The sequence below is a fragment of the Eschrichtius robustus genome, chromosome 12 (genome assembly GCF_028021215.1).
Source record: "Eschrichtius robustus isolate mEscRob2 chromosome 12, mEscRob2.pri, whole genome shotgun sequence".
NCBI classification, from domain to species: domain Eukaryota; kingdom Metazoa; phylum Chordata; class Mammalia; order Artiodactyla; family Eschrichtiidae; genus Eschrichtius; species Eschrichtius robustus.
Window position 1 is genome coordinate 83,313,304 of NC_090835.1, and position 15,991 is coordinate 83,329,294.

General features: G+C 39.3%; 1 protein-coding gene across 2 annotated transcripts in view; it reads left to right on the plus strand.

Annotated features, from left to right (window-relative positions):
- Nucleotides 1-1,890: 1,890 nt before the first annotated feature.
- The window catches only part of EFHC1 (EF-hand domain containing 1), a 62,155-nt gene continuing 48,054 nt past the window's right edge, over nucleotides 1,891-15,991 (plus strand). Inside the window, exons 1-2 of one of the 2 annotated variants that reach the window (XM_068557572.1) lie at nucleotides 1,891-2,058; nucleotides 10,119-10,340. In XM_068557572.1, the coding sequence (XP_068413673.1) occupies nucleotides 1,996-2,058; nucleotides 10,119-10,340 (285 nt within the window). In that variant the 5' untranslated portion in view covers nucleotides 1,891-1,995. The remainder of the gene's footprint in view (nucleotides 2,059-10,118; nucleotides 10,341-15,991) is intronic. The other variant, XM_068557573.1, reaches the window with a different exon arrangement.

Sequence of the window (15,991 nt, forward strand, 5' to 3'; positions counted from 1 at the left end):
ACTCGATGGTTGGTGACATCCGTTATTTACTGATATGGCAGGTGACATGCTTTGTCCACACTTCCCTTCTAGGTCAGTGGCTAAGATATAATGCAATGGACAGATACTTTTAAGGTCTTCAGTATCTTCAACAATGCATTGATTTTTTTTTTTAAAAAAGTATTAAACACCTACATTAAGGTACTACACCAGTAGAAATTTAAAAAAAAAATTGTAAAGGTGAAAAAAAGAGAGGGGACAAAAATGGGAACTAGAAGTAGTTGGGGAGAGGAAGTGTTATTAGAAAAGAAACTCGGGGGTGGCGCGGTGGTTAAGAATCCGCCTGCCAATGCAGGGGACGCGGGTTCGAGCCCCGGTCTGGGAAGATCCCACATGCCGCGGAGCAGCTAAGCCCGTGTGCCACAACTGCTGAGCCTGCGCTCTAGAGCCCGTGGGCCACAACTACTGAGCCCACGTGCCACAACTACTGAAGCCCACGTGCCTAGAGCCCGTGCTCCGCAGCAAGAGAAGCCACCGAAATAAGCTCATGCACCACAATAAAGAGTAGCCCCTGCTCACCGCAGCTAGAGAAAGCCCGCACGCAGCAACGAAGTCCCAATGCAGCCAAAAATAAAATAAATTAATTAAAAAAAAAAAAAAGGAAAGAAACTCTTTGGGCAGGGTGTGGAGACAGCCACCAATAACTGCTTCAGGTGCCACTAGTGGATTGATGTCCTGGGCCCCATGAGGTTTACACCTATTAGTGAAACCCAGCAGGGTGATTTGCTTGGACAAGCAGCAGTAAAACTAAAGTTGCAAGTTGCTGTCTGTATTGGCAGTAAACTACCCCATGACATGGATGCCTTCTGATTGAGGTCTGTTACTCTATCATGTTCCTAAACTGGCTCATTATCAGAAACAGCTGTTACAAAAATCAGATGCCTGAAACCCATTTCAGACCCGATGAATCCAATGTCTGGGCAGCTGGGTTTTGTTTGCTTTTTTTCTTTTTAAGCTCCTCAGTGCTGCTGGATAGCTTGTTTTTTCTTTCCTGAAAATGTTTCAGGAATAGGATTACATTTCTTTTAAGGGATAGTAATTTAAACAAGTTTTGTAAAAAGAGTACCTATGATTTTGATAATATGTCACCACACTTATTTGCTTTTTTCTTATAACTTAGTTTTCTCTTTGAAGGAGATGCGTTTCCCCTCTTGGTTCTGATCTTTTCATTGCAGCTGCAAGTACGTATATACTAGAGACATGGAGAATTGACACGAGCGCCCTGTAGCTCTTCAGTCAACAAATATTGAGTGTCCTGCGGTGAATGTGTAAGACCCAAAGGCCCGGCCAACAACTGGGAGGGTGCAGAACTGCAGAGATTGACAGTAGAATAAAGAAAGGTAAAGTGGAAAAAAACCAGAATGCTGTAGTGGGAGGATTAGGGTCCAGGCGGTTGCATTTGTTCATTGAACATCCTTGAGCAACAGAGTTATAACCACGAATAATCCGCAGCCCCTGGCCCCAGGGAAGCACGGGTCCGAGAGAGGTAACACTTTCAACCGGAACCAACCATTGACACTTCAGCGCGAACTGGGACAAGAGCCCTTTTCCCACAGGTGGGAGAAGAGAGAGCGGGCGGAGCGCGGTGAGGACTGCGGTGGAACGAAGGAGGGACCGCCCCTTCCCCTGTAACTGATCTAAGGGCCCGCCCCGACCCTGGACCTCACGGCTAAAACCATCGCGTCATCACAACAGCCTCCTCCCGCCCCTCCCACCCGCTCTCACGTCGCCGCGGCCCAAGAGGGGAGGGGCGGGGCCAGCTCGCTGCGGCCACACTCCCGCGAGAGCGCCTAGTCCCGCGGGCGGCGCACGCGCAGGCCCGGCCCCTCTTCCGTGAGCGCTCGGGATGTTTGGCGTTACCAAGGAGATGCTGGGGCCCTTGAGAACGCCGCTGGTCCCCGCGGCAACCCGGGAGGACCAAACCCGACCGAGGTGGCCGCGGCGAGAGCGGCTGCGATGATGTCCAACCCAGTGCATGGCCTGCCCTTTCTCCCGGGCACGTCCTTTAAGGACTCCACGGTGAGCACTTCTCTGCCCAACCCCCTGTCCCCACCCTCGGGCGGCCTCGGAGGGCTCGCAGCTGCTCGAAAGATTGCGTCTCCTTTCTCGTCCGCGCGAGTTTGTCCTCTTTCCCTTCAAACCCGTCTCTTTGCCCCAACCCTGTTCTCTTTTCTCCCTCACCCAGCCTCACCCTCCCTGTCCCATTTTGCCCTCCGCCCATCCCTCTCTAGTTTTTCCACTCCACCCTGGCATTGTGTTGGCCTCCCAGCGTTCTTACTTGCTGCTCTCCTCCTCTAGATCACTGATTTACCCACCTTGCTCCCGAGCTCTCCCTCGGTCCTCTCCCTAGCTCATTCTCCCACCCCGTACCCCTCTCTGACCAGCTCCATCCTTAAACCCTCCCCCCTAGTCTGGGCCCTTTCCCGGACTCAGCCTCTCTACACCTTCATCCTTATTTCCACAGCCCCATCCCACCCACTCTCCCCAGGCCTGTCTTTCCCGCCCGCGTTCTTCCTCTTCTGAATCCTAGACCCAGTAATCGCTCCCACTCCCAGCTGCATTTCCTGTGTTATTTACCGCTTCCACCCATTGGCTTCTTTCTGCCAGGTCCTTTACTGCAGTCTTCTCCCTTCTCATTTATGCGTCTACCGCACCTCATCCCTTTTCTACAGTCTAGTCCCACCTTCACCCTGTTCTTGTTTAACCTTCTTTCCCAGTTGTTCTTTCTCCAAAAGTTAGACTTTCAACACTTGGCCGTCTTCCTCCCAAACCATCCTCAGCTGCTTTGTAGGAGATAATTCCACATAAATTCCCTCCACTACAGTTGATTCGTTGCTGTTTTTTCTTCTCCTAGCCCTTTTCTTTTCGCTTTAACATTTTTATAAAAGATTCCTGTTTAGATTTTGTTTCACTCTTCCCCTACTTTGTGTTTTTAGTTGCATCCTCTAGACAAAATTGAAGAGAAAAAAAAAATAGGCTTGTGGTTTTTTTTCTTTGACATAGTTTAGCCCTTGACAAAATTATTATTTAATTCTGAAATTTCAGGGTTACTGAAATATATGTTGGAATATCAACATTAAGATTCAGTAGGCTGATAGGCTGATTATCAGAGATGAAACAATAATAATTTATATGTATGTAGTTTAATAATTTAAACTATAAGTTCCTCTCCCTGATCATGAAGGTCAGATAAAATACATAGTCAATTTATTTTCTTTGGGAGAATGAATTGAAATTGAATGTTTGGTGAGGGAATTTGGATTCTGAATCTCTTCTTCATAATTCCTGCATTAAGACACAGCATTGTAGATTTTTTGCTTCAGTGGGCTTTTCAGTTTTATGAAACTTAAAAATGTTGTAGGCACGTTCTTGCCCTGTGCAGGAACAGCTTACCATTTGCTGTTGGTGAGTGTGGGTTACCCATGGGGCAGGGTTGATTTGATTTGGGATTACAGAGGTGTGGGTTGGAGGTGCCAGGCTCTGAGAACATATATTGCCGTACTACAAGTAAGATGAACTGTGCATTGGACATATTTCAGATTTTAAATACATTGGCCAAGTGTCAGCCAATTTGCCTTATTTTGATATGTGAAAAACATGGTCACTGTCTTCAGCCCTGAAAGACTAGGTATGTGTAACTCTCAAGACCTTCAGAAGATGAACCACAGGGACTAAGGTGGGGAGCCTGAGGTGGCCTTGCCTGGGGTGCCCTTGAAGTCCACTGATAAAGGTCGTATAGCTGAGTGATGGTAGAGATGTCTGTCTCAAACGGGAAAAGCAAATGAAGCAGCTGATGTTGCTTCTGTCTTTAGAGGTGGGAGAAGAGGAGCTTGAAGTTACACAGGTTACCCAGTGATGAAGTCAACTCAGCCCATTTTGTTCTGTGTCATTTGTGTTATGTCCTGTCAACTGATAGGTGACCCTGAATGTACAACCCATAAAGTTCACAGTCCATAACTCTTAGCAAAAGAAGTTTACTCTATTGCACCTTTTACGTTAGTACAGATCCTGAGAGATGGTAGGTTGGGCTGCAAAGAAATTAGGTAAGTCAGTAATTTTTTTCATAAAAAACATTTTATGATTTATGTGTGTGCATATATGTATGTGTATAAATATGATTTTGAAAGCAACATTGCAAAGAACAGAAAAAGGAAAAAATTTCCATCAAATTAACATAATCTCTAATTTTCCTTTCCACTTTTTTCCAACTTTATTGAGATATAATTGACATATAAATTTAAAGTGTATAACCTGTTGATTTGATATGCTTGTATTTTGCAAAATGATCACCACCATAGCATTAGCTAACACCTCCATCCAGTCATATAATTACCATTTCTTTTTTGTGATGAGAACATTTAAGATCTACTCTCTTAACAACTTTCAAGTATATAATACACCATTGTTAGCTATAATCATCATGCTGTACATTAGATCCTCAGAATGATTTCATTTTATAACTGAATAAACTGGAAGTTTGTATCCTTTGACCACTCTCTCCCCATTTCTTCTACCTCCACCCCCTGGTAACCACCACTCTACTCTCTGTTTCTATGAGTTTGGATTTTTTAGATTCCACATATAAATGATATCATGCATACAGTATTTGTCTTTCTCTTGCTGATGTTTTTCACTTGACATAATGCCCTCAAGTTTCATCCAAGTTGTCAGAAATGGCAGGATTTCCTTCTTTCTCATGGCTGCATACTATTTCATTGTATATACATGTATAAATATGTATATACACATTCATACACACATATATGTCATATCTTTATCCATTGGTTGAAACAGATTGTTTCCATATCTTGGCTATTATGAATAATGCTGTATTGAACAAGGGGGTGCAGGTATCTCTTCAAGATCCTATTTTCATTACCTTTGGATATATACCCAGAAATGAGATTGCTGGATTGTATAGTAGTTCTGTTTTTAATTTTTTGAGGAACCTCCACACTGTTTTCCATAATGGCTGTACCAATTTACATTCCCACAAGGGTTCCCTTTTTTTCTCCATATCCTTTTCAACAGTTGTTAGCTCTTGTCTTTTTGATGATAACCATCCTAGCAGGTGTGAGATGTTATCTAATTGTGGTTTTAATTTGCATTTCCTTGATGATTAGTGATGTCAAGCACCTTTTCACATACCTCTTGGCCATTTGTATGTCTTCTTTTGGAAAAATATCTATTCAGTTCCTCTACCCATTTTTTTTTTTCCTATGCCTATTTTTTAACCAGACTTTGTTTGTTTATTTGGATTGTTTTTGTTTTGCTATTGGGTTGTATGAGTTCTTTATATATTGGATATTAACCCCGTATTAGATACATGATTTGCACATTTTCCTCCCATTCTGTACGTTGCCTTTTCATTTTGTTGATGGTTTCTTTTGCTGTGCAGAAGCTTTTTAGTTTAATGTAGTCCCACTTATTTATTTTTGCTTTTGTTTCTTATGCTTTTGTTGTCAGATCCAAAAAATCATTGCCTAGAACAATGTCAAGGAGCTTTCCCATGTTTTCTTCTAGGAGTTTTACAGTTTCAGGTCTTATGGTTAAGTCTGATCCATTTTGAGTTAATTTTTGTGAGTGGTGTAAGATAGGGATCCAATTTCATTCTTCTGCATGTGGTTATCCAGTTTTCCCAACACCATTTATTGAAGAGACTATCCTTTTGTCATTGTGTATTCTTGGCTTTCTTGTCAAAGATTAGTTGACTGTATATGTGAGGGTTCATTTCTGGACTTTCCATTCTGTTCCATTGGTCTATGTGTCTATTTTTCTGCCAATACATACTGTTTTGATTACTGCAGTTTTGTAGTATAGTTTGAAATCAGGATGCCCCCAACTTTGTTGTTCTTTCTCAGGATTGCTTGGCTATTAAGAGTCTTTTGTGGCTCCATAAAAATTTTAGGATTTTTTTTTTCTATTTTTGTGAAAAATGCCATTGGAATTTTGATACTGATTGCATTGACTCTTAGATGGCTTTGGGTAGTATGGACATTTTAGTAGTATTAGTTCTTCCAAAACATGAATATGGGTTTCTTTTCATTTATTTGTGTTATCTTCAGTTTCTTTCATCAAAATCTTGTAGTTTTCAGTGTACAGGCCTTTCACCTGCTTGGTTAAATTTATCCCTAAGTATTTTATTGTTTCTGATGCTATCATAAATGAGATTGTTTTCTTAATATCTCTTTCAGGTAGTTCACTGTTGGTGTGTAGAAACACAACTGATTTTTGTATGTTGATTTCTGTATCCTGGAATTTTACTGAATTTGTTGACTCGTTCTAACGGTTTTTTGATGGAGTCGTTAAGGTTTATAAGTATAAGATCATATCATCTGCAAACAAAGACAGTTTTACTTCTTCCTTTCCTATTTGGATGCCATTTATTTCTTTTTCTTGCCTGATTGCTCTGGCCAGGACTTCCAGTACTGTGTTGAATGTAGTGGTGAGAGTAGGCATTCTTGTCTTGTTCCTGATCTTAGAGGAAAAGCTTTCAACCTTTCACCTTTGAGTATGATGTTAGTTGTAGGTTTGTCATCTATGGACTTTATTGTGTTGAGGTATGTTCCTTCTATACCCAATTTTTTGAGCATTTTTGTCATGAAAGGATATTGTATTTTGCCAAATGCATTTTCTGCATCTGTTGAGATGATCATGTGATTTTTATCTTTCATTCTGTTGATGTGATGTATCACATTTATTTGCACATGTTAAACCATCCTTGCATCTCAGAAATCAGTCCCACTTGACCATGGTGTATGACTCTTTTAATGTGCTGTTGAATTTGGTTTGCTGCTATTTGGTTGAGGATTTTTACATCTGTGTTCATCAGAGATATTGGTCTGTAATTTTCTTGTAGTTTCCTTATCTGACTTTGGTATCAGGGTAATGCTAGTCTTATAAAATGAGTTTGGGAGTGTTCCCTCCTCTTCAGTTTTTTGGAAACATTTGAGAAGGACTGGCATTAATTCTGCTTTAAATGTTTGGTAGAATTCACCAGTGAAACCATCTGGTCCCAAGCTTTTCTCTATTAGGAGGTTTTTGATTACTGATTCAGTTTCCTTACTTGTTATTGGTCTGTTCAGATTTTCTATTTCTTCATGATTCAGTTTTGGTAGGTTGTACATTTCAAGGAATTTATTGATTTCTTCTAGGTTATCCAGTTTGTTGGCATGTAATTATTCATAGTAGACTCTCATGCTCCTTTGTATTTCTATACTATCAGTTATAATGTCTCCCTTTTCATTTCTGATTTTATTTGAGTCCTCTCTCTTTTTTCTTTTTTTTTTTTTCGCTCTCTTTTTTCTTAATCAGTTAGCTAAAGGTTTGTCAATTTTGTTTGTCTTTTCAAAAAAACAGTTCTTAGTTTCTTTGATCATTTCTATCATTTTTCTAGTGTCTATTTCATTTATTTCTGCTCTGATCTTTATTAATTCCTTTCTTCTGCTGACTTTGGGCTTAGTTCTTCTTTTTCTGGTTTCTTGAGGTATAAAGTGAAGTGGTTTATTTGAGATCTTATTTCTCAATGCAGGCATATATCATTATAAACTTAAACCTGCTTTTGCAGCATCCTGTAGATTTTCATTTTTGTGCTTCCATTTTCATCTGTTCAAGATTTTTTAAATTTCCCTTTGATTTCTTTGACTCATTGGTTGTTCAGGAGTGTGTTTTTTAATTTTCACATATTTGTGAATTTTCCAGCTTTCCTCCACTTATTGATTTCTAGTTTCATGCCATTGTGATTGGAAAAGACACTTGGTATGATTTCAATCTTCTTAAATTGCTGAGACTTATTTTGTGGCCTATCATATGATCTATACTGGAGAATGTTTTGCACATGCTTGAGAATAAAGAGTGCTGCTGTTGAATGGATTGTTCTGTATGTGTCTGTTAGGTCTATTTGATCTAAAGTATGGTTCAAGTGCAGTGTTTTCCTTGTTGATTTTTTTTATCTGGCTGATCTGTCCATTGTTGAGAGTGGGGTATTGAAGTCCGTTGCTATAATTGTTTTGTTGTCTATTTCGCCCTTCAGATCAACAGTATTTGATCACATAAAAATCTACCCTTTTACTCCCTGCCCCTTATTTTTTTGATGTCACGATTTACATCTTTTTGTATTGTGTATCCATTAACAAATTGTTGAAGCTAGGGTTAAGTAGTCTTTATACTAGAGTTAAGTAGATAACACATCACCATGTTACAGTATTAGGGTGTCTCCGTTTACCTTTACCAGTGTGTTGTATAGTTTCATGTTACTAATAAACACCTTTTTGTTTCAGCTCAAAGAACTCTTTTCAGCATTTCATGTAAGGCAAGCTTAGTGGTGATGAAGTCCTGTAGCTTATACTTACTAGGAAAAGTCTCTATCTTGCCTTCATTTCTGAAGGACAACTTTTCTGGGTAAAGTACTCTTGGTTGGCAGTTTTTTTCTTCATCACTTTCTAGAGGCCTAAGCTGGCTGCCCGTGTGGTTCCTGGGCTCTGCTGGGGACAGGGGAGAGGAGGGAGCCAGGAGGGACTCAGGTGGTGGCCTGGGCAACCCTGAATGCCTGTGGGACAAAAGCTGGTGAAGTCTGCAGGGGCTACATGGCAGCTGCAGCAATGCTGGCTGTTGGCTGTGGGTCAAAATCTGCTGTTTGTCTGCCAAGCAGGTCTCTGTGAACCACAGTGGCTCCCACTGAGTGGGTGCTGCCAGTAGCCCCTGCTTTTCCTCCTTGTTCCTAACTAGCTCTGTACACTTCTGCTTCACTAGTCTGGGTGGGGTGAAACTGAGGTGGGACCTTCGTGCAGTGTCTCCGAATGACTGGAGAGCTGACTGCCCACCCTGCTTTTCCTTTCCTGGTTGAGGGAAAGTTGCCTCCTGGGGCTGAACAGTGCTGGCTTGGGGGATGGAATGATGCAGACAGAATGGGTTGTCTTCCTTCTCTTCCTATGTGAATATCCTCAGTTTTTTGTTTTACTGTGTTGCTGAAACCTCCTAAATGGACTCTGGACCTCTTCCAGAGGTGTTGTTCATGGACAGCTGTCCAACCGTTGATCTTTGTGGAGGGATGGGGAGGCTGGGTATCCTATGCCACTGTTTTCGTCTCCTCTGCCTTCAAAAATATTTCCTTTCCACTTTTTCTGTAATCTTTTGTTTTTTCCAATTACCAATGAAAATGTGTTGATTGTAAAAAAAAAAAAAAAAGCAACATAATTCAGAAATGTATAGTACAGACAGAGAACATTCTCCAAGTCCAGTCTTTTTTGTGCACTTGTTTGCATGCTTGTAATTAATATGCATATAATTTTGTAAGCTGCTTTTTTGGACTTATTAAATCATAAATATTTTTCCCAGATTACCACATGGTCTTTAAAACCAATATTTTAATGGCTGCATAATAGCCCATTAGGTGAGCCTTCCATCAGTTACTCATACTTGTCTTTTAGATTGTTTCCCATGCCATGTCTTACTATTGTAATTATAACTATTATAATTTACTATTGTAATTATAACTATTGAACATTATAATGGTCAGCCTTAGGCATATTGTTCTTTCCTGTAATTTTGGATTATATCCTTAAAGGATTGGGGGTGGAATTATTGAGTTCAAGTCTGTTCAATTTAAGTCTGTAATAACCATTTGCTTTCCAAAAAGTTATATGAATACATTAGCATCACTGTAGCAAGAGGGCCTTTGTTTCATTTCAGGTAAAAATTCATTTCACAGAACTAGATCTTCTCAGTTCCATGGTTTATGACCACCAGATAAAATGAAAAACATGGGAAGACTAGTACAAAATTAGGAGTATACATGAGATAATATTTTAGTTTTTTGTGGAAAGTGAGCTGGTAATTAAATTGGACGTTCAGCAGCAGGGCTTTAAGTTTTATTTTAAGCTCAGGCTGCTGCATCCCTCCTCCTTTCTGGCCGAGTGTTTTAGCTTAAAATACAAGAACCTTCTAAAGTAGGTAAACTTTTTGATGTAAGGTTTGTGGATGTTTATAAACAAAGGTTGAAGTTATGATATTTTTGAAAGTTAGCTTTTTTACCTAACAAATATTTATAATATAAAGACACATTTCTTTTTTTTCTTCAGAAAACAGCATTTCATAGAAGCCAGACGCTTGGCTATAGGAATGGCTATGCAGTTGTTCGACGTCCAACAGTTGGGATCGGCGGGGACCGGCTCCAGGTCAGCCAGCTGTCTCAGGCTGAGCTGGACGAGCTGGCCAGCAAGGCACCAGTCCTCGCGTACGGCCAGCCCAAGCAGGCCCCGCGTGCAGAATTCATTCCTGCCTATGTGGCTTTCGACAAAAAGGTATCATCTGGGATGGAAGGGTACCCCTTGAATTCAAATTTCTGAGAGCCAACTGTTTGCAGAAAAGTCAACAGTAAACCACAGCCTTTCCAGATACTCTGAGGAGAAAATTGTTCAAATGCCTCAACCCTTAGTCATAGACAGCTGAACTCAGGATTGAAAGACCCTTTCTTTACTCAGGAAGCCGATTACAGAAAATAATTCCCTGTAGACGTCACTGAAATATTTTCTAAATACAGTTTAAAAAAGTTGGATGAGTTCTGAATTCTTGAGTTCATATTGCTATGTTTACCTGTTCTGTGTTTTCTACTTTTTAAATGTCCTGTATTCTGTAGTAATGACAAATCCTTAATCTCTGTGTAGTGCAGAGTGTCATCATGACAGTGACTTCATCTGTTGTCAGGTTTCTCCAGGCTGTCTCCGTAAGTTTTGTTTTTCAGGGAACATTTCAGATTTGGCATAATATAACCAAAGGGTAGTATAACATTTTTGTTTGTGTCTTATTTACCCTTATGCTTTTGTAATGTGAGTTGCTTTATTTCCGTCTGTTAACATTTCCACATCATCCTTGATTTTCCTTGTCACTGAGCTTCCTCTTTTCACTAAGGTGAGCTTGTCCTAACCCTAGCCATGCAGCAGAATTACTGATGGGACTTTTAAGAAACTTGGATGTTGCCCCAGCCCTCACTGATTCTAATTTCTAGATGACTTTTATGTATAACTGGCTGTGAGAACTACTGACTAGTTTTTATAAGTTAGCTTTCTTCATTTACTCCTAGCCTATCTTATTTCTCTCTTTTTTGGTCTTACTTTTCATTTTATTATTTTTGTTAAATGTCTATACCATTTTCATCCAGCTGGCCAATCTTTATTAATAGAGTACCTGTTGAAGCTAGAGGCTGGAAGTTACAAAATCATCTAGTGGTGGAAATATGCCATTTACATTAATAATCACTTAATTTAAAATTTTTTTAATGTATCAGCTGTAATCTATATCATCTTCCCTTCCCCATCTCAACTAACTCATTTGATACAAACACGTTGACATGTCCACTTATAGGCTGAACCTAAACATCCATATCAATGATATGATTGGGTATTTCTTTACCTTTTTCTTGTTTCTCTTGTGTATTTACAGCTGTGACAGGCACTGCAAAACCAGTAGAAAAGGGAAAGGGGTGAAAATACAAGAGGAGTGGGATAGGCATTTAACAGTTTATCAAGATATAAATGGTTAGGTTCAATTTTTACTGAAAACAATCGCAAATAACTATTGTAAACTAGAAAGTGATGAAGTATTAATGAGGGACTTCCCTGATGGTCCAGTGGTTAAGACTTCACCTTCCAATGCAGGGGGTGCAGGTTCGACCCCTGGTCGGGGAGCTAAGATCCCATATGCCTCGTGACCAAAAGACCAAAACATAAAACAGAAGCAATATTGTAACAAATTCAGTAAAGACTTAAGAAAAAGAGTATTAATGAAATTCAAAGAGGGAGAATTGTGCCAGAATAGGAAATAAGCTTCGTATTTTTTGTTTTTCTATGTAATTTTGTGCTAATTGTCATTACTTAATTTATACTTTTAAAATATTATTTGTAATTCATTTCTTTAAAGATAGTGCTCATGAAAAGAATATTTACATTTTTGTTTTCCTATTCGTTTTACTTGGATCATCACCATTTCTCTATAAGTGATTCTTACCATAGATAATGAGGTAGAGTAGTTAAATGCATGGTTTTGAAACTAAGATTTTTTTTGCGATAGGAAAACTATGGGTGGTCTGAATTAAATCAGAGTTTAAATTTTTTGGTAATACCCAGAAGTCCACTTAATAGCCAACGTATTTGTCCATGTTTTGGACATTCTTTGTACCGTTCCTCATCCTTAGAATATAACTATTTCTTATGTAGATTATAAAGATCAGGATATCTCCAAGGAGTGCTTGCATCTTTTCTCTTTGCTCCCGTACTGTTCTCGTCATCATCACCCACTGTATCCATTTCCCAGGCTAACTTCCCACTCTGTGTTCCTGGTGTTCTTCTTCTTTCATCTTCTTCATCTTTAACGTCCATCCTACTGCCATTTCAAACACTCAGGCGACTATTTCTCTACCTAGGGTCATACCATCCTGTCTTAAGAAACCTTCTTTCTACTTGTAACCCTTTAAGCAACATTTTTCCTCACTTGATTGTCACTTCACTTAGAAGCTGACTTCTTCACCCTCAAGCCCCAAACTACTTTTTCTTAGTAGCCAGTGTTGTTTTTCTTGTCAGATCTGGAGAGGTTTTCTTTGCCAGCATTCTCTTTGACCTGTTTACAACATCTGCCATTGCTGACCCCCCTTCCTCTTTGAAACTCTACTTTTCTTTTGCTACCAGGACTCTTCACTCTCCCGGTTTTCTTCTCTTTCTCTCTCTCTCTCTCTGTCTCTCTCTCTCAATGCTCCTGCTCTGGACTTCCTTCCTCCTCTCACTTTTTAACGGTAAGTGTTTTCAAGGTTATGTTCTCATTCCTTATTCTCTATTGTTGAGAGATTTCACCCACTTTTCTGTTTTCAGCTGTCATCTCAAGGTAGACAACTATCAGTGTTTATTTCCAATTCTGACCGTATTGAAACTCCAGACCTGCCGCGGGATCTCTTCACCTGTTGAGCTGTTGGCCCCTCAGGGTCTGTGTGTCTCTAGCTCAGCTCATCACCTTTTCCCGCAGGTGTGCTCTTTCTGTGCTCCCCGAGGTAATCCAAGCTTGAAGAGCTTGAAACCTGAGCTGCGTTTGGCTCTTTCTGGCTTCACTCCCCACATTCAGTGATTTGCCGAATCAAGTATCTCTCACTTCCCTTTCCTCTCCCGCTATCTTAGTTCAGACAAGCAGCATGTTAACAGCTAACATGTCGTTGACTGTTGTATTAGTCTCTTTCTTGTTTTTTATGCTCATGACAGGTCTACTGCTTGGTTTATTCCCCAAAGCACAGCTCTGATGATATCACTTCTCAGGGAAAACATTACCACTACCCAGCTGCTCTAGTCCCCAGTTGAAAGTCATCCTTTTTTAAAAATTTTTTTAATTTAATTTTTTTAATTGAAGTATAGTTGATTTACAATGTTGTGTTTCAGGCGTACAGCAAAGTGGTTCAGTTATACATATATATATATCTATTCTTTTTCAGATTCATTTCCCTTATTATTGTAAGGTTATTATACAAAATATTGAGTATAGTTCCCTGAGTTATACAGTGGGTCCTTGTTGGTTATTTATTTCATATATAGCAGTGTGTATCTGTTAATCCCAAACTCCTAATTTATCCACCCCCTCCTGAAAGTCATCCTTGACTCTTCTTTTCCCTCAAAACCCACATCCAATCTTATCATCAAGCTCTGTCATTTCTGTCTCTAAAATATATAACTAATCCATTTACATATTTCCAACTCCACTATTACCATTAATTCATTTTCCACAGAACAGCCAGGCCTATCTTTTAAAAATAAATATCAGAACATGTCACGTACTGACCTAAATACTTCTCCATGGCTTTCTCATCATATATACAACTGTACAGGTTCCTTGCAGTCACCACGAGACCTGGCCCTCCCTGCTGTTTCTGCAGCCTTTTCCTGGGCCTCTCTTTTCCTCACCCACTGTGTTTCAGTCCCACTAGATTTATTTTCCTTATTTTCTTGAGATTGTAATACACCACCCCAGGACCTTTGCATGTGCTGTTCCCCCTACCTGGAATAGCTTTCCCTCTGCTCTTAAGCAGCTCACTCCATCTTATCCTTCAGTGTGACTTACTATGAAGCTTTTTCTGGACACTGTGCTAAGGTGGTCCCTCCGTATTTTTCTCTATCATTTTTTTCTTTGTTTCCTTCACAGTAGTGTAGTACAGTTTGTATTGCTGGTTTGTTTAGTGTTTATCTGTCCTACTTGAGTGTATACTTCATTAGCGCAAGGACTCATCTGGTCTATTCTGTGATTGGTACTCAATAAATATTAGTTGAAAAAAATGAGATGAATCATTATTTAACAAATAAAATTAACATATTTGTGTCACTGCTGAAAATTGGCAAGCTGAGCATACAACGCACAGATATAATAGAGTAAAATAAAAAATAATAAAAAAAGTGTAGCTAGGCTTTTTATAATTGTATGTGATATGAAAATATTCAGCATCTTCCCCATCAATTTGACATCATTGCGAATAGTTCCAAGTTTTTTGGGGCATTCTGAGCACTTCCTGGGAGTTAGGAGACTTGGATTCTAATTCTGAGTGTTGTGTTGGCACCTTGAGGAGTCTCAATATTTAGTGTCTTCATCTATATAATTAGTTAGAATACATGTAGGAATCTATCCAGCTGTAAAATTCCATGAAAAATAAATTTTTAAACACAGTATCTAAATATTACTTTTTCCTTCCTTTTTACATAATATATTTCCTTCTTATTCTACCTGGGAAAGCTAATGTTATCTTAACTACTTGCTAAACAGTTTTCCTAGATTAACTCTTTTCCAGTCATTTCTTTCTGGGTGGAGCACAGAACTCTTAATTCTGTTCTTAATAAGTAGCTAAGTGCCTTTTTGATTAACAGTCGAATAAATAAGTACATTCAAGGTTAGAGTGTTTTTTCCTGAGTCTTCACATGTTGGTCTGGCTCTCTGTAATATGACTTACATGGTGAAAACATGTAGTTTTAGCCATATGTATAGATCATATGCCAGAGGAAACCCAAGTACTTTATTGCACAAACTGATTCATATTAAAAAATCAGAGATAAATGTACAGACAGAAAAAAACTTCTAGGGTTTTTTTTTAATGGGTAAAATTTTTACCACTTACAGTTTATGTCAGAAAACAAACTCCCAAATAACCGAGTACTTAAGAATTTAGTGTCCTAGTTAACTGAATAGTCAGTTTCTTCAATAAATACCAAATATACCATATATACATAATCAGTTACTTCTTTTCCCTGCACAATCTGAATGTACTGAAATGAATATAAAGCAAACACTTAACTGTGCATTATTTAATTTTGCATTATTTAATTTTTCTTTGCTTCAAAAGGAATGTTTTGGATTTTACAAAATGATTACGTGGTCACAATTCACTACTGTAAATGTACGAAGATAGGAGATTAGGATTCATTTGTACTGATCACATGACATAATTCTATAAGGTTTGTTTTTAAATAACTCATTATCATTAACATTTTAAAAAACAGAATGCAAAAAATTCTGATTATTTGAGCCTTTAAAATGTGTGTGTATCTTTTCCCTGCCTCCCATTCTGAGGCCGGGTTCCTGTTGCCAAAAGTATTTTCATCCCCTCCATCTTAGAAAACAGATGGCATAGGAAACTGGGGGTGCCCCAGGCTTCAATCTTTGGTCTTCTTCTTTGTCTATGCTCACTTCTTTGGTCCAGACCCATGCCTTGAAATGTCCTTTACACAAGCGGTCCCCAACCTTTCTGGCACCTCAGACTGGTTTCGTGGAAGACAGTTTTTCCACGGACCCGGGGGGAGGGGCGGGGAAAGGTTTTGGGATGATTCAAGCGCATTACATTTATTGTGCACTTTGTTTCTATTATTATTACATTGTAATATATAATGAAATAATTCTGCTGACAGGAGGCGGAGCTCAGGTGGTAATGCGATCGATG